The sequence below is a fragment of the Nicotiana tomentosiformis genome, chromosome 12 (genome assembly GCF_000390325.3).
Source record: "Nicotiana tomentosiformis chromosome 12, ASM39032v3, whole genome shotgun sequence".
Taxonomy (NCBI): domain Eukaryota; kingdom Viridiplantae; phylum Streptophyta; class Magnoliopsida; order Solanales; family Solanaceae; genus Nicotiana; species Nicotiana tomentosiformis.
This window is the reverse complement of record NC_090823.1, coordinates 117,824,248-117,850,550: the sequence shown is the minus strand read 5'-3', so window position 1 is coordinate 117,850,550 and position 26,303 is coordinate 117,824,248. Positions and strand designations below refer to the sequence as shown.

The 26,303-nt window shown below is 33.3% G+C and overlaps 1 protein-coding gene across 3 annotated transcripts; it reads right to left on the bottom strand.

Annotated features, from left to right (window-relative positions):
- Positions 1-5,888: 5,888 nt before the first annotated feature.
- LOC104088075 (ABC transporter C family member 8) lies at positions 5,889-12,452 on the bottom strand. 3 transcript variants are annotated; one of them, XM_018768056.3, is made up of 13 exons: positions 12,297-12,452; positions 9,896-11,847; positions 9,495-9,815; positions 9,310-9,396; positions 8,607-9,221; positions 8,313-8,477; positions 7,741-8,035; positions 7,433-7,647; positions 6,920-7,225; positions 6,740-6,803; positions 6,408-6,647; positions 6,183-6,306; positions 5,889-6,051 (listed from the first exon to the last, which is right to left on the bottom strand). In XM_018768056.3, the coding sequence occupies exons 1-13, from the start codon at positions 12,364-12,366 to the stop codon at positions 6,045-6,047; spliced, it is 4,461 nt and encodes a 1,486-aa protein (XP_018623572.1). In that variant the 5' UTR covers positions 12,367-12,452; the 3' UTR covers positions 5,889-6,044. The 3 variants fall into 3 exon arrangements, 2 of the variants coding, with proteins under 2 accessions (XP_018623572.1, XP_033509834.1); XM_033653943.2 differs by having other exon boundaries at positions 5,889-6,306; XR_684470.4 differs by lacking the exons at positions 5,889-6,051; positions 6,183-6,306; positions 6,408-6,647; positions 6,740-6,803 and having other exon boundaries at positions 6,988-7,225; positions 7,433-7,541; positions 7,616-7,647.
- Positions 12,453-26,303: the final 13,851 nt, after the last annotated feature.

Here is a 26,303-nt window from a genome sequence, read left to right as displayed (position 1 = left end):
ATGCAATGAAATGAATATGACTGAGTATGAATTTTCAATTTAAACAAATAATTCAAAATAATATGACCTCCGTGGGTCCCAATAATATTGGCACATAGCCTCAACATGATTTTTAATATGCTTTTTAGCTCAATTTCTTTAACACATAAAACTGCATGGAAAATGCCAAGATTATTTAACTACAAAATTTCACAGAAATAATTATGTCACAATTTCTATAGTGCACGCCCACATGCCCGTCACCTAGCATGCGCGCCACCTCCCAACGATTTACATAATACATATATGCAAGGTTCATACCCTCAGCTCCAAGATTAGAAGAGTTACTTTCCTCGAACAAGCCAAATCCAATATCGAGCAAGCTAAGCAATGCTCCAGAAATTCCATTCTGCGCGTATCAACTTCTAAACGGCTCGAATCTAGTCCCAATTAATTTGATTCAGCTCACAAAAATTATCGAAATTAATTCCATATCAAATTACTAATATTTTCCAAAAATTTAAAATTACGCCCCAAAAATCACCCATGGGGCCCACGTCTCGGAATCCGACAAAAGTTATAAAATATGAACGCTCATTCAACCACGAGTCCAACCATATAAATTTTACTCAAATCTGATATCAACTCGACACTCAAATCTTCAAATTAAACCAAGAGGGTTTTCACAAATTTTCAACTTAATTCACCAATTAAATGTTAAAAACAACCATGGATTCGGGTAATTTAACCAATATTTAGTTAAGAACACTTACCCCGTTATTTCCTCTGAAAATCTCCCAAAAATCGCCTCTTCCCGAGCTCCAATCCATCAAAAAAGGAAAATTGGACGAAGTCCTATTTTTAGAACTTAAACTCTCTGCCCAATCATTTGCTCTACTCGATCGCGAACATCCCCACGCGATCGCGAAGGATAGTTTTCCACTGCCCAGATTTTTCTTAATCGCGATCGCGGAAATGGCCTCGTGATCGCGAAGCACAAAGCAGACTAGCCACACATTTTACCCTACGCGAACGCGAAATCACTCACGCGATCGCGGATCACTGCCTCTCAAACCTACGCGAACGCGTTCAGCCCCATGCGATCGCGTAGAGCAATTGCCTCCCTTCATCTACTGCTCAAATCCTTCTACGCGAACGCGACCTCATCTACGCATTCGCGAAGCACGTCTTAATACACTTACGTGATCGTGTTCCTTTCTCTGCGACCGCATAGAACAAAAATACCCCTGCCCCAAATAAGCTTACGTGATCGCGAAGAAGGTTTGGAACACCAGAAATCAGCAGCTACCAGCAGTGCAGAAATGAAGGAAAAATAATCCGAATACCATCCGAAACACGCCCGAACCCCTCGGGACCTCAACCAAATATACCAACAAGTCTTAAAACATCATATGAACTTAGTCGAGTCTTCAAATCACATCCAACAACACTAAAAATATAAATTATACCCCAATTCAAGCTTAATGAACTTTAAAATTTCAAGTTTTCACAAACAATGCCGAAACCTATCAAATCACGTCCGATTGACCTCAAATTTTGCACACAAGTCATAAATGACACAACAGACCTATTAAAATTTTCAGAATCGAAATCCGACCTCGATATCAAAAAGTCAACCCCCCGGTCAAACTTCCCAAAAATTCATCATTCGGCATTTCATGCCCACTTCCACTACGAACCTCCAAATAATTTTCTGGACATGCTCCTAAGTCCAAAATCACCATACGGAGCTATTGGAATTATCAGAATTCGAATCCGAGGTCGTTTACACATAAGTCCACATCCGGTCACTATTTTAACTTAAGCTTTAAACCTTGGAACTAAGTGTTCCAATTCATTCCAAAACCTCACCGGACCCGAACCAATTACCCTGACAATTCACACAATAACTGTAAAGTACAATTTGAGCAGTAAATAGGAAAACAAGGTTGTAATACTCAAAACGACCGGCCAAGTCATTACAGTTACGAATGATAATTTTTTGAAAGTATAACTAATAATGGTAAATATAATGTATATGTTTGCATCGCATAATTTTTTATTATAATTTTCCTATTTTTTACATCAAAATGGAAGATGAAAAACTCGAATCAAAGTCATTATATTTGAACTTGTAATATCATCATTTTTTTAATGATCGACGATCACTTATGGGTCAAATATATTTTTGTTCAGTGGAATAAGTTTTGATTAACGAAAGAGGTCTCTTGCGCTTATATTCTCCAAATACAATTATATAAAGTTGAAATTGTTATGAAATAAAAGTAATTTAGTGCGATATAAATAAGAAACAGAAATAGAAAAAAGGAGCTTTCCACTTAGCTTCTTTCCATCGTCATTTACATAGCATTTTATAGGCATAAAAGGTGAATAGTAAAATAGCGCAGGGGATAGACATAAATTATGGAAATCCATTCACAAACTATTCTCTTTACAACATAAGCTCTATATAGTTAATTGTTTTCAAATTATTCTATACTTGATACGTGAAGCACTATTTGTAATGTTTTTTGGGATTTTTCGACAGATCAACTAAAACATAAATAAGAATGTTATTAATTGAGCTTATCTTTTTTTTCTTCTTCTTAAACTCTCTGAGGAATAATTTATTTTGAGAATTCTTTCATCAAGTACCTTGAAATTTACTTAAGCTGAGGCTTTTCTTTTTCATATATAATAATCTTTTTATTTGTTTGATTTCTTGTTTGAGTCTGCAGAGCAATTTATTAAGAATAAAACTAAAAGAGTATGTAACGTTCTAATTTGATCATAATATGTTGTTTGAAGAGACAACAAGTATACTAACCTAATACATGGATTGAGCAACTAAAAGTTTTATATGAGTCAATAAAACCAAATTAAAAGAAGAGGAAACAAAAAGACAACAACAACAAAGATCTCATGTGATAAGTAAGTAAATGTTTAACATTCCCCTGTAACGGTCTGTTGGTTGCGAGTTCAATTTCTGTTAATGATGAAAGTTTGCTTAAGTAATAAAATTGAGATTTCAATAATTTGGAGATTGTGAGTTCTGTCTTATTACTCGTTGAAATAACAAGGCTAATCACTAGTTAGATTCAAGCACTTTCTTCTAAAAATATGATTTTTTTCTTTTGTGATATATCAATATAATATGATCTCCGGTTAATAGTTTATTTATATTTTTTTTGGCGTGCATGCATATAATATAGTTGACACAATACTACCTAGTTTGTTGTTTTCTCAAAAATAGATTGTGACTTTCATATATTTATTTTGTAAGCACATGTGTCCCTATTAATATTATTGCTTTTCCATAGCTATATTTTAATAGATATTATTTTCTATTTTATACTTTAATTTAATAAAAATAAATAAATAATTAAAAAATTTTATAATAAATATTTAAATATTTATTTTTTGTAAATAATACTAATTGTAAACTAAATTTTTACTGTCTTTTTTTTTTTCTCGTAATTTGGCACTCAAAAATACTTTTTGAAAAATTGACCAAACATATTTTGCTTATCAAATATCGCAAAAAGAAAAAAACACTTCTTAAACGAATTGGCCAAATACAAACAACTAACTTCAAAAAATACTTTTTTGAAAACATTGTTCAAAAATAAGTACTTTTTGACAGCTTAGTCGAATATGCTCGTAGTATGAATCATACCAAAAGAAGCGGTCTTTCTGGCCAAAGTGAAGTATGTTTATGAAAGAAAAGAGAAAAGAAATGATATTTCACATTCTATCAAAAAGTTTAAACTATTAGAGATCACACACTAGTTATTCTATGCATTCTCGCTCCCATTTTATCATTTTAACCACAAATTTAGATTCCAGACTAAGACTATCTAAAGACAGTAATACTATCGAATTGGGTTTATCTAGTGGAGTCGCACTTAATTAACTACTTAAATTAAGATTTAAGATTATCTTGAGTTCCAGAGGCTAGTCTTTAATTTTACACATGACTATTTGTGTTCTATAAACTCGATACTTCTACAGCCCTCTGTAGACTTGGAATTTAGAAACATCAACTATTATGAAAAGCTAGTAAAAATAACGGTCACGTATTTAATTTTTTAGTTCACATTATGTACTTAATGACTAAGAGAAAACTAAACACAAAAGTTATTATGTTTTTTCGTTCGGACAAAACTATAAAAATAGAAAGAACAATCGTTATACAAAAGACGTTCGTTTAATTTAGGAAAAAATCAGAAATAGCCAGATTTACAACTCGTAATTGAAAATAGACACAGTTTCAAAAGTAATCGAAATTTAACCACTTTTTCATGTAAAGATAAAATCTGAACAAAAACACATTTACAAATCAGAAAAAAATCAGGAGTTCGAATTTTTTACATATGAGATTCCAACATAATGTACTGGAATTTCATACTGTGCTGGAGTTCCAACATAATATGCTGAAAGTTCATACGCAGGAGCTCCAATGTTCAGCATATTATGCTCAAACTTTTCGTGTGCTGGAGTTCCAACATAATATGCTGGAATTTTATGCGCAGGAGCTCCATAATCCAACATATTATGCCGGAATTTTTCGTGTTTCGGCAAAATAATGGCTATTTTTAGCGACTTTGCAAAGGCTAGCTATTTTTTAATTACCAGTTCAAAAACTGGCTAGCCTGTGTTATTTTCACTTTTAATTTACCTCTTTTTATAAAACTGATTATAAATATAGAAAAACAAACATGGTATAATGAATACAAATTTTATCAAGTGATATACTCTATTAAAAGAAGGAAGAAAAATATAAGAGAAAATAAATGATTATTATAGAGAAAGAATTTAAATTGATTTGATAGAATTTATTGAAGTCTGTGTACTCTTCAATCACCATCATTTGAAAATATATGTTTGTGGGCGATTATGGAGAAGCTAATTTTTGGTTCGGGAATTTATTGCTACATATGCTCTCTTTGATCCATAATAAGTGACGTTTTGATCTTTTTATTTTGGTCCAAAATAAGTATTTTTTTACATAATCAAAAAGGAATTAATTTTATTTTTTCAAAATTTGCCCTCATTTGCATATCCCAATATGTCAAAGTAACAATATGCAAATTTTAATTAAGGGTAATTTAGTCAATATATCTTTTTTTCTCTATGAGCTAGTATTTTCTTAAGGGGTGTGCCAAATGTTAAAAGTCACTTATTATGGAGGGAGTAACTTATATCCATTGGATGCCATTGACAATGTAATGGATTTTTTACACTATCAATGCAATTTAATTTGTTATAGAAAGTTAGCAATATTATTTTAGGTTATTAATGTCACTTATTAATGGTAGTTACTACTCTCTCCGTTCACTTTTACTTATTCACTATGAACTTTGCACACCCCTTAAGAAATAATAAATGAAATGCATAATTTACTATGATACCCATATTAATTGATGCATATTTTTAATGGATTTGAGAATAATGAAATAATGATTTGAAATGAGTAATTAATACTGTGGGTATAACAGGAAAAAAGAAACTGTCTTATCTTGATATGCTAAAAATGACAAGTAAAAGTGAAAATATATTTTTAGAATGTGGACAAGTAAAAGTAAACGGAAGAAGTACATATATTACCTTTTAAGTGATATGATAGCTTTTAAACTGTGTTAAACTCTATTGTTAATGTCACGCATACATTACGTATGAGATTTAACTTATTTATACTGACATGTAAATTTTGTTTTCCTCTCAATGTATTTTAATTTACTCCTTTTCAAGTTACCACATTAGACTTGAAACTATTGAATAGTTTCATGTCGTACACAAAAGTTAATCTCTTATGTTTATGTCCAACTATATGCAAAGCCTTAGCATATTCATATGCATGTCTTCCTTAACATGAATATCTATTTGGACAATTCTTTGCTTTGCAAAACTTTCATAGGAAGTTCTCTTTCAAATTTTGGAATGTTATTATGTTAATCTTCACACAAACAAGAAGCACATTGCAAACAGCAAGCAGATCCTAATCTTAGCTATAGATGAGAACAAAAAGAAAACAAGAAAAAGGAAAAAAGAAGACAACATTCTCACTAGCTACGTGGAAGCAGTCACTAATGTTTGCATTAGGGTAGACTGTCTATATCATACCCCTTGGGGTGCGGCCCTTCCCTAGACCTTACGTGAACGCGAGATGCCTTATGCACCGGGTTGCCCATTCTCACTAGCTAATGTAGCTATCCATTTTCTGAAGGGAACTCCTTCTGCAGCTGGACCAATATTCAGCCACAAGTTTAGCAAAAGAAGAATTGGTTTGCATGAGTTTTGAGGGCTGATCATACTCCACAAGTTCCCCTACACCAATACCAAATTTGCATTTAAATCTTGTTAGTCATTTCTAAAATAACAGTAAGATTGAAACTGATGCTCCAACTTTAGAACTTAAAGAAACATACCAAAAGAGAGGACCATGACCATATTGCTGTCTATGACAGTAGGAACTCGGTGAGCAACAGTTATTACTGTGCAGTTTGAGAATTCTTCTCTAATAATTCTTTGCAGAATGGCATCAGTGGCCGAGTCGATAGAGGCAGTTGCTTCATCCAATACTAGAATCCTGTTCCTCCTCAAAAGGACCCTGCCTAAACAGAAGAGCTGTCGTTGCCCCATACTCCAGTTTTCGCCTTCATCACTGACTGTTGAAAGTGAAATCAAACATCATAGTACATAATATATAACACATAAGAAAAGATAATAATTGTTACATTTTGTTGAAAATTTTACTCACCAGATGAGTCTAGCAAGTTTGGCAGTGTACTAATAGTAGCCTTAAGCTGGCATTTCTCTAGAGCCTGTAAACCAGATATCAACTAAATTAATAGAGTATGAACCATATGTATTTGTTCAAAGAAAAGGACACTACTGTAAATTATTAATAGAATTCTATCAATTTACAGACTAAAGTTACCTTCCATATCTCATCATCAGAATAGAGACCTAAAGGGTCCAAATTTGTTCGAACGCTCCCCTTGAAAAGTGTTGGTTCTTGAGGGATGATGCTAAGTTTTGACCTTAAATCCTTGAGGCCTATAGAACAAATGTTAATACCGTCTATCGTAATATTCCCACTGTAAGGCTCTACTAGGCGAAATAGAGCGCTTATAAGTGTTGTTTTGCCACTTCCTGTCCTTCCTACTACTCCTACTCTGGTCCCCTCGCTGAAAGTGCAAGTTATCCCTTTGAGAACTAATGGAGCATTTGGACGATATCTAATCTGCAATCGAACAAGAACTACAGTGGTTAAAACAATATATGGAGTGTTTGGAACTGCATTCTAAGCATAGAGGCATCAGATGAATGTTGGGATATCTCCAAGTTTTCAGTTTCACAACATTTGTTAGATGATAATATTCATATTTCCAACGAATAATTTGGATATATGTTAAATATATGTAAGAATACAAGTTGTAATTACCCCCACCTTTAGATCCAACAATTCTATTCTACCGTTGGTAGGCCAAGAAGATGGTGGCCTATTCTTTTCCACAATTGCTGGAGGCTCGGGAGGTATATGCATGAACTGTTTGATCCTTTCAGCCGAAATCACATAGTTAGCTAAGCTGCTATACCATCGGCTTAAGAAAACTTGAGTATTGGTAAGTGCCAACGCATAAGAAAGAGAAAGTCCGATAAGACCTGAATGGAACAAAGAAAAAGGCTATCAACAACAAGAACATAGGAAATTGAAAGTTGTTAATATCAACTAGCACAAAATAATAGCATGAGTACCTGTAGAGACAAAACCCTTTGGGATCGAAACTAGGAGAAAAGCAGCAGTGAATAGGGTGAGGTTTTGAAGTGCTTCAGTTCTAAAAACTAACCACTCCATTGCTCCATTGGAGCAGAAAAAGACTTTTGCATCTGCATCGACAAGTTTTAGGTAGTTTTGGAAGAATCTGTCGACTGCTCCAAATGCTCTTATTGTGGCAACTCCAAGTGATGTCTCGGTTGCATAATTCATAACAGGAGCCTTTGTTGTCCCGTTGATCCTCATCAGCTCCTTGGCAGAAGGTTGATAATGTTCCTTCAGATAAAAAGGAAATATTTCAAATTAACAACTTTGTCATAGTAGTAATTACTATTTAAAAAGGACAACCTGGTGCGCTAAGCTCCCGCTATGCGCAGAGTCCAAGAAAGGGCCGGACCACAAGGGTCTATTGTACGCAGCCTTACCTTGTATTTCCGCAAGAGGCTGTTTTCACGGCTCGAACCCGTGACCTCCTGGTCACATGACAACAACTTTACCAGCTACGCCAAGGCTTACCTTCGAGTATTTACTATTTAGAGGAAAATAATTTCACCTGGACATATTTTGAGCCTACTGTAGCAACAATGCCCACAAGGAGAACCTGCCATGTCACCGAGGCCATAATGCCGATTGTTGCAAGCAATTCTATTCCAGCAGCCATCACATATGCATAGGAGAATGGCATGTCAAAATCTAATACGCTCAAATCTGACGAAGCCTGAGGATTCAATAATAGGCAAAAATCAGTGAGACCTGTTTTGCGACATACTATAAGTTGTTCAAAGGAAAAGACAAGTGTTTTTCATAGTCAGTTATTAAACACAAGTGCAAAAGAACAAAGTCTTACTCGGATCAATATCCGCCCAACGGGAGTAGAGTCGAAGAACAGCATAGGAGCATTGAAAATGGAATTTGTGAAACCAGAAAAAAAGGCTTTAGAAGCTTTTAAACCGAGGAGAGCTGCAAATAGAGATCTGAGATACACAAACAATGCACTAACTAGTGATACTAAAGTATAGACACCAATAACCATGATATGGCTAAATTTAGGACTTTGAATTGCAATTGCAAGCCAGTAACTTGCAGCGGCCTGAAAAGCAACAAAGCCGGCCTGAGTAAGTATGTTGTAACAAAGGAAGAGTGATCCTTTAGAGATTACAACATAGTCTAGGAAGAGCTTCCACATAGCAGTTTCAGTTTCCTTTTCTTCCTCCTCTGTCAATTGTATTCCCGGCTTTAAGGAAACCTCTTTTTGGCTGTTTTCTTTTACAATGTAAGGCTTCTTAGTCTCTTCGAGTTCATTTCCAAGTCCTATATAAGGTTCACTTTCATCTTTATAGGCCAGAGGATCAAGCCCAGCTACAGCATTTGTGTGAGCATTCACAAGCTGCTCAAAGGCCATCCCAGACATCAATAGCTCATTATAACTTCCCGATTGAGTAATTTGTCCGCTCTCCATTACCTGGAAAAATAATTAGCATAAATAATTGACATAATGCGATTAATGAATAAGAACCGGAAAGAGATTCTAACTAGTCAAAGTTAGTTACCAGAATTTGGTCAACCTCAGAGAGGAACTCCACTTGATGAGTAACAAGGATGACGGTTTTATTCTTCAGAGCAGTCATAACACAGTCCTGCAATTATGTTCAAAGTACTATAAAATACTAGAGTATGTTACTTCGGTCTGTCAAAGTTGACATGCATGATACCAAGTTTTCACAGTTAACCTCACATTAAAAAGAGTTGATGCTGTATGTGCATCTACAGCGCTAAAAGGATCATCAAGAATATAAATATCAGCATCACTATACACAGCTCGAGCAAGTTGAATCCTCTGCTTCTGTCCTCCACTCATATTGAGCCCTCGCTGACCTATCTCCGTGAGGTCACCATGGGCAAAACTGTCGATATCTTTGTCTAGAGCAGATACCTTAACCGCCTCATGATACTTGTTTCCGTCCATTGACCTCCCAAACAGTATATTATCACGGACAGTTCCACTCTGGATCCAAGCAGTTTGAGAGACATAAGCGATGGATCCAAATACATGTACCTAGAAACAATTGCAAGCAGAATTTAAGTCAATTAATTATAGGAGATATTTCATACAAATATCTTGATATGATGACTCACTGTTCCTGCGGTTTTTGGTATTTCTCCAAGTATGGCATATAGAAGAGATGATTTCCCACCTCCAACTGACCCACAAACTGCAATCTTCTGTCCTCTTTTTGCTTGAAAATTTAAATTTTTAAGCAATGCATCAGGTGACTGCGGATCCCAGGTGAAATGACCACCTACTATACAGACACTATGATCTGAATCCCCAGGAGAAAATGTCACCACATCCTCTGGTTTGACTTCATCTTCGAGTAGGAAACTATTGATCCTATCAAAAGAAACTTTGACTTGAATCAAAGCTGAAAGAGCCTCTGGTATCATTCTAACAGGTTCTGACATGCACCTCAACGCCGCCAACACAGTGAAAATCGTAGCAGCATCAAACGGGGCACTCCCCAAAAGGACAAGCCCCAAAAAGATGACACATGAGACGATAGTTGGGGACATCCAATATAGTAAAGTGCCATAAGCCTTCTTAATCTGAATTTCAGCCAACCACTTAAATTCATTCTCCCGATGCGAGCCAATTGAGTCCTTGAAGTTTTCTTCCCAGGATTGCAACTTGATTATCTTCATACTATTAAGAATCTCAGACATACATCTCAGTCGTTTATCTTGAGCAATCATAAATTCAGATTGACATTTCTGAAGTAACTTTGCAAATGGCACATTCAGCAACCCACAGATAACGAGGGGTACTAAACCTGGAATTGCTCCAAGTCCTACAACCCCGAAAAGAACAATAACAGCTAAAAATACTTGCAGGCCAAAGCCCCATGCGCTGTGAAACCACATCGGAGATTCTCCCATTCGGTAAGCATCCACAGCAATGTAGTTCACTATCTCTCCAGTTGAGTGCCTATGCCTTCCTAAACTTGAGAGCTTGAGCTGTTTATTATAAACTGCCACCATTAGAGCTGATCTCATTCTCATACCAATCCTCCTCGAATAGAAAAGGAAATGTCGAGAAGAAAAAGAGTCAACAAGCTTGTCAACAACCAAGCACCCCACTAATAGAACACCTTCAAGAAAGGTTCTTCTCTCGCGACTTGAATAAGCCACAAATGCATATAGCATTAAAGGAGCAATTACAACGGCAACAATCCTGAGAAGTACTAATGCTCCAGCAATAACCATTTGTTTCCAGTAAACTCTTGCTATGGCCTTAATGAGTAAGTTCTCCGAATTGTTCTGATGCTTCTCCCTTTGGAGTGCTTGCCACTCACGGGAAAGTTGCTCGTATGCTAAGATCGCTTCATCCTCAGATCCTAGACAAGGAATATCTTCAAGAGCTAATGTTTTCGAGTTTCCTAAGCGAAGCAAACCATTAATCCAAGAAAATGACAACTTGCCAAAAAGACCGGCCTGGCTTATACTAATTTGGTTGTGATCAGGTTGATCAACTAGTAGAGGTTCTAACAAATTCTGTTTTGAAGAGGATTGAGAAATGATGTGATAAAAGGTACTTAAGGCAGAAAGGAAAATCAAGAAAGACACTAGCCACGTCACCACTTCCAGAGCCGGGATGCTGTGTGTTTTTATGGAAACTTCAATATTGAGAGTGGAAATCAACACAAAGAAAATGACCCACCAAGCTGATATCAAGATTTGGATCCATTTGAATCCTTGAACAAGCAATGATACAGTTAAACTAATCCAAATCAATCCGCGAACAAGGTATTGTAACCAACTTAAATGACTTACACCACCATCTTTACTACTAGTAAGTTCCCATAAACCAAGACCAAAATACACAATGCTTACAAGAGCACAACAAACAGAAATTCCTAGAGTTTTCCAATCCCTCCTATAACCACAAAAAATTCTAATTTTTCTCACAGAACTTACAAGTAAGACAAGAAGGAAAAGAAAGACTAACAAAAGATTCAATGCATCTACTATTGCTCTGTGGATACATAATGAACCCCAATTGAATTCTCCTCCACATATCCACAAGAATTCTCCTGCAGTATCATTGTATTCAAATGTATGATAAGTCATCATATTTTGAAAACAGATAACAAGATAAAGAAGGCATTAATACAAAATGAACTTGCTAGATAACAGAGACGCATTCGGCATTTAAACTTGACAGGTTCAACCTCTACGGTTCTTAACACTAAGCTCATTGTACTTTTGAGAGCCAGCTTTCTGCTGATGGTCAAGAAAGTAACAAGATTCTAAAACACAAACATTTATCTTCGTAATAATACTTCACTCTATATTTCTTTTCTTTAATTTTTTTTTTGGGTAAAGAAGCAAGCTAACAGTTTTCTTCATTGAGGAGCCAGCAACAATATAATGTAAGTACTAAAAATCAAAGGCAATGATAGAAAAAGCTGCAGTTAGTTCGTTCAAATGGAAACTAAGATGTTAACAGGGCAAAGAAAATACAAGTAATTAAATAGTATACCAAGTTGAACAGCATGTGGAGAAGCCATTGTTAGAGGGATGCCTCTAATCAGATGATGCAGCTTATTCATATATGCAAATTAAACCTACAGCTACCTATATATAGTTGAACATTCATATATGCAAATTAAACCTACAGCTACCTATATATAGTTATTTGAGAAGTGTATATTTATACTAGGATTTAATTTATATTTATTAGTATTAATTAATAATTTTATAAGAGATAGCAGCACGGCCAAAGAGATGGTGATGACAATGAGAACGCAATGATGTTAAAGTATGAGGAGTATAAGTGTTTGTATTGTCCTATTCTGTCTGCTCTGAATCAGTCAGCTGACCACGACCTCTAGTCCAGTAGCACAGTATCACAAGTTTTTTGTTTCTATTGGCGATGTTTTCCTCAATTCTAACAGTATTGTATTTTTTTTTTTTTGCATGTGCGAATAAATATCATATTTATAGCCGAAAAGATTGAAAATCGTGCAGATATTTTTTAACGGGGTGAGACCTTTTGGGCAAAATCATATGGGCTTGGCCTAAAACGAACAATATTAAAAGTATCTTTAGGCTGGTCTAGCCCAATTGTTAGGGATATATTATATATGCCCTATATCCAATCTCATATTTGATTATTTGAACATATTTTTGTGAATGTTATTTGATATAAAAATATATGGCATTTGATATTCATTTATCATAGTTATTATTAAATGCTTGATTAATTTAATAAGGTACTTGATTAAATTTTGAGACTTGTCATCATGATGGAGATCATGATAATGAGAGTAAAGTCTCTTACAACTTAATCTAAATTTTGTTAGTAATCCGGTTAGATCAATATTTATGTGATCGCCTTTATGGGATAAAGATTAGTTAATCTCATTAACTAAATCACATAAATAGATGATGCATATAGAGATATGATCGTTGAACCGATTCATTGGATAATTCCTAATGATTAGAATTATCATAAACTGTTAATAAGATATTCTCTCGAAGAATGTGATGTAAGAGTTTCCTTTGACCTGATATCATCATAGTAATTGCCAAGTTATTTATTGTGCTTTGATACTAAACACCTATGGCCCTAGGGCGATAGTTGAAAGGATATTGAGTACGATTAAATACTTGAAGAATTAGTGATTGACCAAGATGGAATCTGTCAACTCTTGGTAATGAATTTAAGTTCCATGTTGTCATGAATTATAACCGACCAAATTAAGACCTTGGCCATGGCGATTGAATGAAAGAAGAAAGAGTTTCTTAGGTCACTCAATGGTTGATTATATTTGACATGAACACATAGTTGGTCGCCTATTAGGATTTGACAGTTGAACCATATCCTAGGGTGACCCAGAGCTACAAGGACAGAAGGAATTAATACATTATTCTTCTACGTGTTCATAAGAGTAAATTGTATATTTCATGCTATCCGGTCGTGAAGGAGTGTTGCTAGACGCCACCCTTGATTAGTATATTGATGTGATCAATTTACTACCGGCTTAGTATTGAACCTATGGGGTCGCACACTAACGAGTGTTCTGATCTTTGCTAACGGATTAATTATTTTATTATTTGATAATTAAATTAAAGAATTTAATTAGTTAAATAAATTTAGTTATTAGTCCAAATAAAATATTATTATATTCTTTGCTAGCACAGATGATATAATTAATATTGTGGACAAGTTGAAATTTTCTATTTGGAATAAAAATTTAAATTATATCTCTTGGTTAAAATATGTATGTGATATATATAATTAATAGTTATTTATATAAGGGATATATATAAAAATATTATTAAATACTTGATTGTGAAATTCAATTAGGAATTGAATTCCTAAAGAGTTCGGCAAATTCAACTCATTAGATGAGATTTGAATTTTATAATAGTAAAATATTTCTAAGTTAGAATCCAAGTTTGAATTGAAGAAGTAAGGTCAAAGTCCATAAAAGGACGTCGACAACTCAAACTTGTTTTCTTGTTTTCAATAGGAAAATTCCAATGTTTTGAATTGGACTTCATGGAAAGTCCATGATTCTCCGCAGACACCAATATGGAATAGAATTGTATCTTTCCATTAGAATATTATAAAAAATTCCAATTATAGAATTGATCTTCACGGTTGGTAAGTTTTGTCCTTAACTTAATGGAATTTCAATTTCAATTGAAAATTTATGTCTGGTATTAGACTTGCAAAAAATGGCCGCCTCTAACTTTTCCTCAAAGTACTGGAAAAAGAATTACTGAAGCAATTTATATATATATATATATATATATATATATATATATATATATATATATATATATAAAAACTTTTCCTCAAAGTACTGGAAACACAACTTATGAATCAATTTTTATATATATATATATATATATATATATATATATATATATATATATATATATCAGTACTGATATGAAGAAGGTGAGAAAAAGAAAGAAATGAACTACAACATATAATAGGTTTGCCACATCAAGAGATATTGAAAGAGTCAAGAAATATTCTTGACAAGAAAATTTAGTTTCTTGGTCTTTCACATATGAGCTAAAGTTTTTGAGAAGAACTTTAGCACAATAATTCGTTCAATTTGTTCGCGAGTTTTATTGATCAAAGAGTTGATAGCAATGATCAGTCTCGGTGTGGCTATGCATAGAGTCTTCGCACTATCGAAGAAATTTTAAAACAAGACTCTTTTCACCAAGTACGTCTTAGATCCGATTTTTTACATGTAAATAAATTTTAAACACGAAAGGTTCTGCCTAGGATTGTTATTGTCTTCCGCTGCGTGTTATGAACACCTCTACGCAATCCAACACCAATAACTGATATCAGAGCTCGAGGTTCAGTGGGACGAGTATCGCGATGGCAAATAATGTGGGGCTCGATTTTCTTACCATTACGAGCTTGGAGACACACACAAGAAGAAGCTAGTTGAGGGCTTCGAATGCCATAAATATTCTAACGATGTGAGTGGCACATAAAAAATATCAAAATTGATCAGGGAACTTAATTCGAGAGGGAGATTATGGGGAATGCAAATAAAGTCCCACATTGGTAGTCCAAAAAATTGGGATCCTACATATAGGGATCTCTTAATGATGGCGAGACCTTTTAGAGTAAACCGTGTAGGCTTTGCCCAAAGTGAATAATATCACACCATGTTAAGAGTAGTATTAGGTCGTTTTAACCTAACATATTTATTGCTAGCTAGAGATTTAAGCAGGACCGGCTCTAACAGTGTATGGGGTAAGGCAAGTGCCTTAGGCCCCCAATTTTGGGGCCCCATTTTTTAGGAATTTTTAGAAATAATATATATTTTATAGGTTTTTCTTAAAATAAATAAATAAATATATATATAGTACTTTTGTACTTTTTATATAAAAAGAAAGATTTTTTTTTAGATATATTAATAAAGTAAAGCTTAAAATAGTAGAAAAATAATTGTCACTTTGATTTGATTTGACAACTTTACTTTTTATTCTTGTTCTCAAAACGTTTCAATTTCATTTCATTCTTTATATTCGAGAAGACATATCTTCTTCATTCCTCTTTATTCATGCTCATCTTCTTAGTTCTTTCTATTATATTTCTTTCTTTCTCCAAGATTCCAACAAGCCAACAACTAGATATTTTGGAATCAAAGTCTTCAAACTTCTTGAATCAGTCAGTCATTGAGTAATATCATTCTAACTTTCTCTAGTGTTATTTTCATTTGTTATTTATTATTTTATTAATTTTACTATGTACATATTGTTTAATTTTAAAAAAAATATAAATATGTCAACAAGAAAATATGCATCCGGTTATTCAAAACCATCGTGGCACCAATAGCTAGATTCTAGGAGAATAGATTTTAAATAAAAATATATATTATAACGTTCCTATAAATACTTAGGCCCCATATTAAACTTTCGCTTTAGGCCTCACGTGTGCTTGAGCCGCACCTGGATTTAAGAATGGGTTCATTTTCATGAAATCTCAATATTGAACCTACTCTATTTCTAGGCATACTGTTCACCTTCTTGAGGTTATATAACATTTCATTTTTTAGTATAAAGTTTACAAGTTAAGAAAATCTCGTTGAAAGCAGAAACTCAATCTGTAACGATTATTTTCACTGGTTTAAAAGGCTTGACTGATCTGATAATTATGAGGTGTTTGAATCTCAATCTTATTCTATAAGAATTTGGTTGTATTACCTTTTTATTGAACAAGATAAAACAGCCTTGCTTTTTCTTTAATTTCAGAAAATTATAAAATAATATCTTTCTTTGAAATTGTAGGTCACTGTGCAATCGCTTTTCGGTATTACATGATTGCTTAAGCACAAATATCAAGTTAATGGAATTGTGAAAGTGAAATGTCAATTATATTTTGTCCAAGTCGAACCACTCCCCGCCAGAAATTTAAGAGAAAATAAAATGAAAATAAACTCTATTAATAATGTTTCTTGTAATCTACTTAACTACTACCTACATGCAATTCTACAAATGTTTTGTATGACATCAGAAAGAAACCCAAAAAGAAAGAGAAGAAGAAAAAACAATAAAAATCTTCTTCGCTAAACCGACAAGAGTAAAATAATAAAAAATAAAAAAAGAAAAATAAAAAATAATTGGCGAGGTTGGAACTTTTTATCGGTTAAGTTTGAGATTATATGATAAGAAAGTCATTAGAGAGCCTTAAATAGGGATAAGAAATTAGGTCAGAAAATGGCAATAGTTACACTAAATCAAAAATCTGTCATATATTGCATGAGAATAGCCACGTTGTAAAGGATGAAGCATAACTCAAAGACATCCCAACAACCTAATTGGCCATTTGTTCCTTTTATCCATTTAATAACCAAAAAAAAAGAAGAAGATGGAGTAGAAGTATATATATTGTCAAACTTCTATATAACAACCTGTTTGTTTCGGTAATCTTTGGTTACTGTTGTGAATTGCTGTTATAGAGGACATATATTATAACATAATATAAAAATCGATTTCGAGAAAAAAATGGCTTTTATAGTGAATGAATGTTATATAGGGATCATGGGCGGCCCATCGGTATTTGGGGCCTAAACCAAAACTTCAACGAGGGCCCCTAAATTTTTTCATATTAAAAAACTCATTTAATAAAATTTTATTTGAAGTTTATTTTTCTAGCTTTTTAAATATTATTAATAATTTATTTATAATCGATTTTTGACTAGGATTATATATGTTTTTACTTTCTAGGATTAACGTTCAATTCTTTCGGGATTTCTTGATTATCTAAAAGATTTATGTTAGACTCTCACCAACTTCTTCTTCTTTCTTCTTCTTGGATTCCATTATCTTCCAACTCAATTTTATTAGTGACTTGTTTATCTACCCTAAATTATTCCTCCTTTTGGAGATTGTATTGAACTTTAAATTCTTCTCTCTTTTTTGGCAATTTTAATATGCGATATCATATTTTCTTGTTGACATATTAAAATTTTAATAAATAAAAAGATAATACATATACTCACAAACAAAGATATTAAAAAATAATAAATTTTAGATGCAAAATAATAAAAAAAGTACAAAACAATTGAACCTGATTTAACAAACATAGATAACTTGGTATTACTTTTGGTGCTTCAATATTTTTGTTGCAATGCCACCAAAAAAGAGTTCGCTGCTATGTTTTGAGAGAATGTTTCGTGAGAGAGTGGACTTGTAATTCGGGAGAGGCTAAAGGAATATTCCTAAAAGTGAATTCCAAAAGTGACTATGCCTATTCTCAAATTATCATCATGGGTCCCATCTTTTCCTTTTTTATGAAAGATGTACTTTTTCTTTGATATTTTTTAAAAATCATTTAATACAACAATTTAATATTAGAAAATGTTGGCACCCTAAATGTAGGGCCTCAAGCAGTTACTTGAGTGGCTTTACCATTGAGCCGTCCATAATAAGAATGTTGTTATAAAAATATTTGACTGTACTAATATAGTAGAAGAATGCTACTAAAATTAAATCACCTAAAGATATCTATAAGTAACGGTTTTTAATAAGTGAAATCATACAATATATATATGTAAACGTGTGTATGTATATATGTGGAGCTACATTGACTAAAGGGTGGTGGTCAGTTTTCAAAAACCACTTGATATCCAAATTTTGTTTCATAAGAGTGACTTTTGATTAACGGACAATCATAAGTTTTCTGCTTCTAAAGAAATATCTTGAGAAATGTATATATTTAAATAGCTATTTTTAATTTAAGAGATTAGGTGGGTGCTTTTTTTTGGTTAACATGGATCTTTGCACAAATAACCAGTTTTGAATTTACTGTTTATTTTTTTAGCCGATATACATAAATTATATATTAATTATATATATATATATATATATATATTATACTCTAAATTACATATCTCCTAATTATTTTTAATTTAACCGATTGGATGGACGACTATTTGAGTTAATATACTATTCCATGACTTTTAAAAAAAATCCAACTTATGGAAAGTCCTGAGATGTTAGAGAAAATGGTTGTATTTGCGAGAGATATGACAGATGATTAATGCAGAAATTCCAAGTGCTATAAGTCATGGCTCACGTAACAATTCTTGGCAACAAGTAAACAGTTAAAACTTAAAAGTAGGTATCTATCAAGATTTCTGAGCCGAATTCAAAATTTAAATTTAATTAATAGGTTCGACACTTACGTTTTTACACTGAATCATTGTACTTTTTAATATAAGTTCAAAATGCAATTAATGTTGAACTATTAATAATTTTTTTTTACAAATATATTCATACTCCGACCCAAAAACAATGAATTCGGTTGAATCCAAATAATCGTATTCTCCCCACATCACTGAATCAAGTGTCAGTTCTTCAGTCTCAGACCATTTACGCGAACATGTCTTTTGTAATCTTATGGCTTGTTTGATTATTACAATTTATAATTCCCTTGTCCTGTCTATTGTACTTGTTTGTCACCCTTATTCTATACTTTCATCGTTTCTATTTTATTTTTTTCATTTAAATACTTTTTAATTATCTTTATTTCAAATATGTGTAGACTAAATATTTATACAATGAATTTTTTTTCTTATTTTTTGGTACGAAGGAAAATGTTTTCCTAGAAAATGTTTTCATGAAAAATGGCTGATTTTATCACTTATTTTTCCTTGTTTGGTTGGTGAGTAAAAAATATTTTTCGAAAAATATTTTCTAGTGTTTGGTTAGAGAGTAAAATTTTATTTTTTCTTGAAATGAAAAAAAATACTTTTTCTACATGAAAAGAAGTATTTATTTTTGTTAAAATAAAAAAAATACTTTTTTATATCATAAAAAAAATACTCATTTGTTGAAATGAAAAAAAAAAAATCTATCTATTACATGAAAAAAAAGTACTATTAATAATATTTTTATTTAGGATGGGGTGGGGTGGAGGGGTGGGGAAAAGGGGTGGTGTTGGTGGGATGTGGGGATGGGTTGGTAGGTGTTGGTGAGGATGAGGAATAAGATGTGGAAGATTGAGAAGGAGTCTTGGAGGAAAATATTTTTTAAAATATTTAATCGTACCAAGCACACCTAGAGTGACGAATTCTAATCCGATGCCGGAAAATTGGTCTTTTGGTTACTTTTATCTTCTAAGAAATTCCCGCATGGTTCAGTTATTTTAATACGATAAAAACATATTTTTGACTTACAATTCAGTAACCATTATGTGAAAATAACCCACAATTTCACCTTCGATCACCTAACCAAAGTTTGATTATCTCTTCCTTACTTCCTTATAACCAAATTTTTGATGGTCTATAGATCACTTTCTCTATACCTTCTTTTAATGAATGAGTCAAATTCCTTCAAAGAAACACTTGATCTTGGTAGCCAAATTATTATACTTCAGATACGAAATTTTTAAAATTTTCATTTGATGCAACATTGTTTTTGTTTTTTAGCCAGTTCCGAAAAATAACAGTTTTTATATTTAATATTAATAATTTAATTTTAAAGTATTCATTTTACTCTTAATAAGATAATTTATATCAATAAAAATATTTATGATTTCTTTAGACCGCAAATTAAATCTTTATTTTTCTTAAACTTGGTCCTCCGTCAAATATCATTACATGACAGAGGGAGTAGGACTATATGAATTGTAGATAAACCCAAAGCTTAATAATGCAGGCAGACTCTCAATTTTGAAAACAAATGCAGTGGGGAGTCCATTTTTGAATCTCAGGATCCTAGGTGTTTCACGTGCTATGTGGGCTGCCGTCCAATTTCAACATTTAATTTTATTGAGGAAAAATCATTTGTAGCACTCGCGAGAAATTTATATAATTTGGTAGTCATAAAATTTCAAATGATTTATTATATTAAAACAGTCAGCCCAAAATTCCGCCAACCACATCCCATCCACTTTCCTCTTTCACCATTTGTTAGACTATACAAAAAAGCTCCACCATTACCCCGTCGCTATTGCACTGCCACTGCTGCTGCACGCGTACAGCTGCCACCGCATTGCTTTACCCGTAACTCTAAAAACAGATTATAAAAATCAAACTTATCCTCCCCTGGATTAGTCATCCACACCAAAATTTCACCACTAACCCTGTTACATCCGCACTACCGCCACCATACCATCCTACCCACACCACAAAAAAGACAGATCAACAAAAATTAGGCCAACCCACTCCTGGACCAGCATCATCCACCCTCAATTTCACTACCAAATCTAATCAAATAAGGACAAATCTAATCAAATAAGGACTAAAAGAGAAGAAGAAAAAAGAGTGAGAATTAATACAAAAAAAATTATCACAAAAAAGAAAGAAGAAATAGTAAAGTAGGAATGAGAAGAAGAACAAAACAAAAGGTCATGGTTTTTATATATTATATAAACATACTATTAAACATAAAGAATAAGATCTAAAAGGAAAACAGAAAGAAACATCAAGAGTATTTGTGAGAGAAAGATTATACACTTTATATACAAAAGATATATTAATTATTCACGTTATATACATATTATAAATTATATATGCACCTCATATATACATTATACACTTTATATACATTTTATATACAAAATTGTATGAATTTGAATGTGTATAAATAATGTTTATGTATTATATCAGTATAAATACACCTTTCATACAAATATGTGTACATAATTATACACTTTATATATAATATTGTCAATGCTCACCATCTTTCACGTTCAATTTTGTATAATACATGTATAATAAATATATTATTAGTGTATAATGTATGTCACACCTCCTTTTTATGTGAAAAAATACTTTTTCTAATTAAAATGACATTATTTGAAATGATTTATTTATTTTAATTAGAGTCGCTACTTGAAATAATTATTATGGTGTCCTAAATCACCGGTTTATTTGTAAAATCTCAAATCAATGAAATTGACTCTGTTTAAGTCCGCGAAACCAGAAGAGCGGGCAAGGAATTCTGCTAACCCGGGAGAAGGTGTTAGGCACTCCCGAATTTTGTGGTTTTAGCATGGTCACTTTTAATCATACCTGGCTTAATAATTTTATTATTACGTATTTTTAAAGCCTATGTGCGTCTTTACCTTTTACCGCTTTTTAATTACTTGATTATGACGTTATTGAATTATCTTGAAACGAACCACGTGTGCGTGAATCTGTTTTGTTTAGTGTGCTAAAATCATGTCACGCGTACGTGTACACAATTAATAACACTTTATTATTTTTATTAAGATTGTTTGGGCACGAACGCGTACTTTGATTTATTTTGAGAATCATAATTGTGCCACGATCCAATTTCTCCTATAGGTCGTGATATCGCCCAATGTCGCCGCTAGACAAGCCAACGGTGAACTAACTACGTGATTACTCCTTTTAATAAGTTTCCAAGTAATTAAATTTCATTTATTAAGAGATTTAAGAAGTAGAAAGTTTAATGAATAAAATGAAAACAACTAAGTGCAATCATAGATATATAAGTACTCCCAAACCATAAAATCTACTAGAATGCGTGCCAAGACCTGGTGTCACAACAACGCATTGCCCTCGGTTCAACAACACTGAATACAACAGTTTCAATATCACAACCACGCATTAGCACAAATGACTCAAATCCTAAGGGGTGGTTCCCCCACACAAAGTTAAGCAAGATACTTACCTCAAGGAAGCTAGACCGTTACTCAAAAATGACCTTCTCGAGTGAAATAACCTCCAAACGACTCAAATCTAACCAAAATAACTTCAATTCATAAATAAAACTCATCGAAAACAATTCCGGATAATAAAGTTTCAATCTTTAACAAAAACTAAAAAGTCAACCCCCGGGCCCGCACCTCGAAATCCGATAAAATTCAAATAAACCGAACACCCATTCCGATACGAGTTCAGTCATACCAAAATTATCAACTTTCGATATCAATCCATCGTTCAAATCATCATTTTACACTTTTGAAAGATTTTACAAATTTTCCCAGATTTTCAACTAAATTCTCTAATTTAATAATGAAAACAAAGATAAAATTATGAAATAAAATCAAAATCGGGTAAATATCACTTACCCCAAACAACCACGTGAAGAACCCCTAAAAAATCGCTCAAATCTATGGTTGTCCAACAGGACAGGACAGGACAAAATTAACAGGCCGGGACGGGACGAAATGGTAGGTCTATCCCGCCCCGCTAACAAACGGGATGGGACGGGACAGAACGGGACGGGACGAATTCGCGGGCCTTAAGTGCCGTTTTAAAAAAAAAATAAAAAAAATTAAGCATTAAGTTTGGTGACGACCAATTTTTCTGACAATGACTAAGTTTTTAAAGTTTGCAACGGCTAGTGACTTATTTAATAAACTTAAAAGTTAAACAAAAATTAGAAAATTAAGTAAAGAATTATAAAATATTAAAATAAAAGACTTGTAATAAAATATTCCAGTAATTATAAATTTATAATAGAGTTATAATTTATTTAATATAATTTCAAGCCATTAAGTAACTAAGTAAGAGTGTAAGACAATTCATAAAAAAATAAAATCAATGCTTAGGGCCTTTTATTTTATTAATAGAACTTTCAAATCTTACATACAAATATAATTCTTTTGAAGAGCACCTAATCTACGTAGCCACCTCCAGGAAGGGTTCTGTTTGAACTAGGCCTCTTAGTAGCCAATTACAAATTATCATACTAATATTTGTAAGCTCCTATATAATTTCGTTGTAACTTATCTATAATTTCTCTTAGACTTTGTTCTAGAATTGGCAATGTTGATTGATGTTCCATGAGTTCCATGCCGTCATCGCTCCCAGTGCTAAGTATCTCATTGTATTCTTCTTCTTCCCTAGTGGTTTATTTTTCAAAACCAAGATTTTTTCTTTCTAAATTAATCCAATCTCTGAATAATACAGAAATCTCTAGGCTGTCCTCCACTAATGAATGTCTATGATCTCCGATTTGAAATCTTGCCACGCTAAAAGCACTCTCCGATGCTACTGATGATGCTTGAATAACCAGGATATCTCGGGCCATTATTGAAAGTGTTTGGAAAAGCCTTGCATATTAAATACCTTTTGTATAGGCACCCGATAATCATAAGCAACTTTAAGCATTTCATAAGTAGAATTCCACCTAGTACAAACATCTTTTGGAACTTTTCTATATGGAAGGTTAGCACTAGCACATTGTTGAGCAAATTCACGAATTCTATTCACTTTATTAGCACGAAAAATATAGCCGCAAGCATGTTGTACTTTACTACAAGCATCAGAAAATAAATTAATACCATCTTTTACAACCAAGTTAAAAATATGGCATACACATCTAACATGAAAAATTACTGGATTAATTGGACAAAGTCTAGTTCTTAAGCTAGTTGTTGCAGTTGTGTTAGCAGAAGCATTATCTGTAACAGTTGTACTTTGCATGTTCCAGTGATGATCAACCCAATGATATGTAACAGTTAAATAATCACAACCATTAGGACTACAACCTATATCAGATGTGATAGACACTTTACAATCCAAGTGAAAAATATACAACGAATATACTGAAGATATTCAGTTTGAAATTTAAAAATATTATTTCTAACCGTGGTCTTAGGAAAACCTTGAAAAGCAGGATTATAAGTTTCTTGTATATAATGCACAAAATCAGGGTGAGAAGAAAAAGTAAAAGGTAAGCCACAGACAACCACCATTTTTGCTAAGTTCTCACGATCTCTATCTTTGTTATCGGGGCGTAAAACAGTACCAGAAGCAGGGTCAAGATGTTGTTGTAAAAAATTAGAACCCCCGCCAGATCCATTAGGAGTGCTAGTACCGGTGCTAGGATTCGGTATTTGTCCGGCTTCTATTTTAGCTTGTATCCATAAAGTTTTATGGTCCCTACCTAAGTGCCTAGTTAAACCCCCCGTCCCACCATTTTTGGCGTGCGCAAATCGTTGCTTACATATTTCACATGTAGCACGTTGATTGACTTTATCATGTTTAAAAAATTTCCATACAAGTGATGTTTTGGGACGTTCACCCTTAGGCTTACCCCTTATAGGAGGTACAGGGGGTAAAGCTCCAGACCGAGATTGACTCTGAGTTGGAGCTTATATTGCGGGACTAGTGGGTGTTTCATTTAATTTTTCTTCCTCATTTTCTTTGTCCTCAATAAAAATATCATTGCCAAATTATCTTTGTAAAGTTTCATGATCTAGTTGTTCTTCGAAATTAATATTATAACATGCGGGGGGTTGAAAAAATGAAGTTTCATCAACATGAGTCATTTCATCTATATGTTTTCTAATTCTAGGAGAAGGGTTAGAAATAGGACTAGGATTGGGATTACTATTACTTTCACCTTTACTATTTTTTTTACTAGTTTTTTTAAATACGCCAAATATATTTTTAGGTGCCATAATTTAAATACAAAATTAAATTTAAAAAGTTAACACAAAAATTAAACACACAAATGAAATACGAAAATAGAACACGTAAAGTAAACACAAAAATTAAGCACTAAAATGATGCGCAAAAATTATATATTAAAATTAGGAGATGGAACGAGTGCACCGTGATTAAATCTTGAAACTTGAAGAAATTGCCCAAACTATTGCTCCAAATACTTGACGAATTAATTTGAAGCTTGAAAGTTGCTCCAAAAATTTGCCCAAATACTTGAAACTTATCACTTGATTGTGAGAAAATTGAGAGAATAATATAGATAGAATGTAAGAGATTTGAGAGAGAATGATTGATTTTTGTGGAAAAAAAATAAAGAAGGATGGGGGTATTTATAGTAGAAAATAGGGCTAAAGTATAATTTAATAAACATAGGGATTATATTAAAAGTTTAGGGGGTGTTTTGGGGGTGAGTGCGGGGTGGGGTGGGGGCCAAATATGCCCGTTTTTGGCTGTTGGAAATGACTATTTTTGCAATTGAAGCCGTTGCCCAACGTCTATAATTCAAAAAAAAAAGGACGCGAGACAGGCGGAACGGGACGGGATGGGACGGAACGGGACGAAACGTGATGGGATAAACGGGACAAAATGGCCATTCCGTCCCATCCCGTATCCCGTTTAATATGAGCCCATCCCTTTTAGAATTAAGTGAGCCGAGACGCGGGATGGGACCGGGACAGGACGAGACGGCCCGTCCCGTTGGTCAGCCTTACTAAAATCCGAGGTCTCTAGCTCAAAAGATGAAAAAGAACAAAACTCACAATTTTGAAAAATATATTCTGCTGCCCTGGCATTTGCACATCGCGTTCGCGGAAGAGATAATGCGATCACGAAGAAGAAAATAACTAGTGCACCAAAAATATACTACGCGATCGCGGATGAACTCATGCGATCACTAATAAAGGAACAACTGATGCCCCCAATAAATGCACTACACGATCGCGAAAGAGAAAATATACCAGCTGCTGAGCTGTGCTACGCGAACGCGAAATTGTGAACGCGAACGCGATGAAGGAGGATACACACGTACGCGATCACGGGTAGAATTATGTGAACGCAAAGAGAAAAAGGTCCAGCCA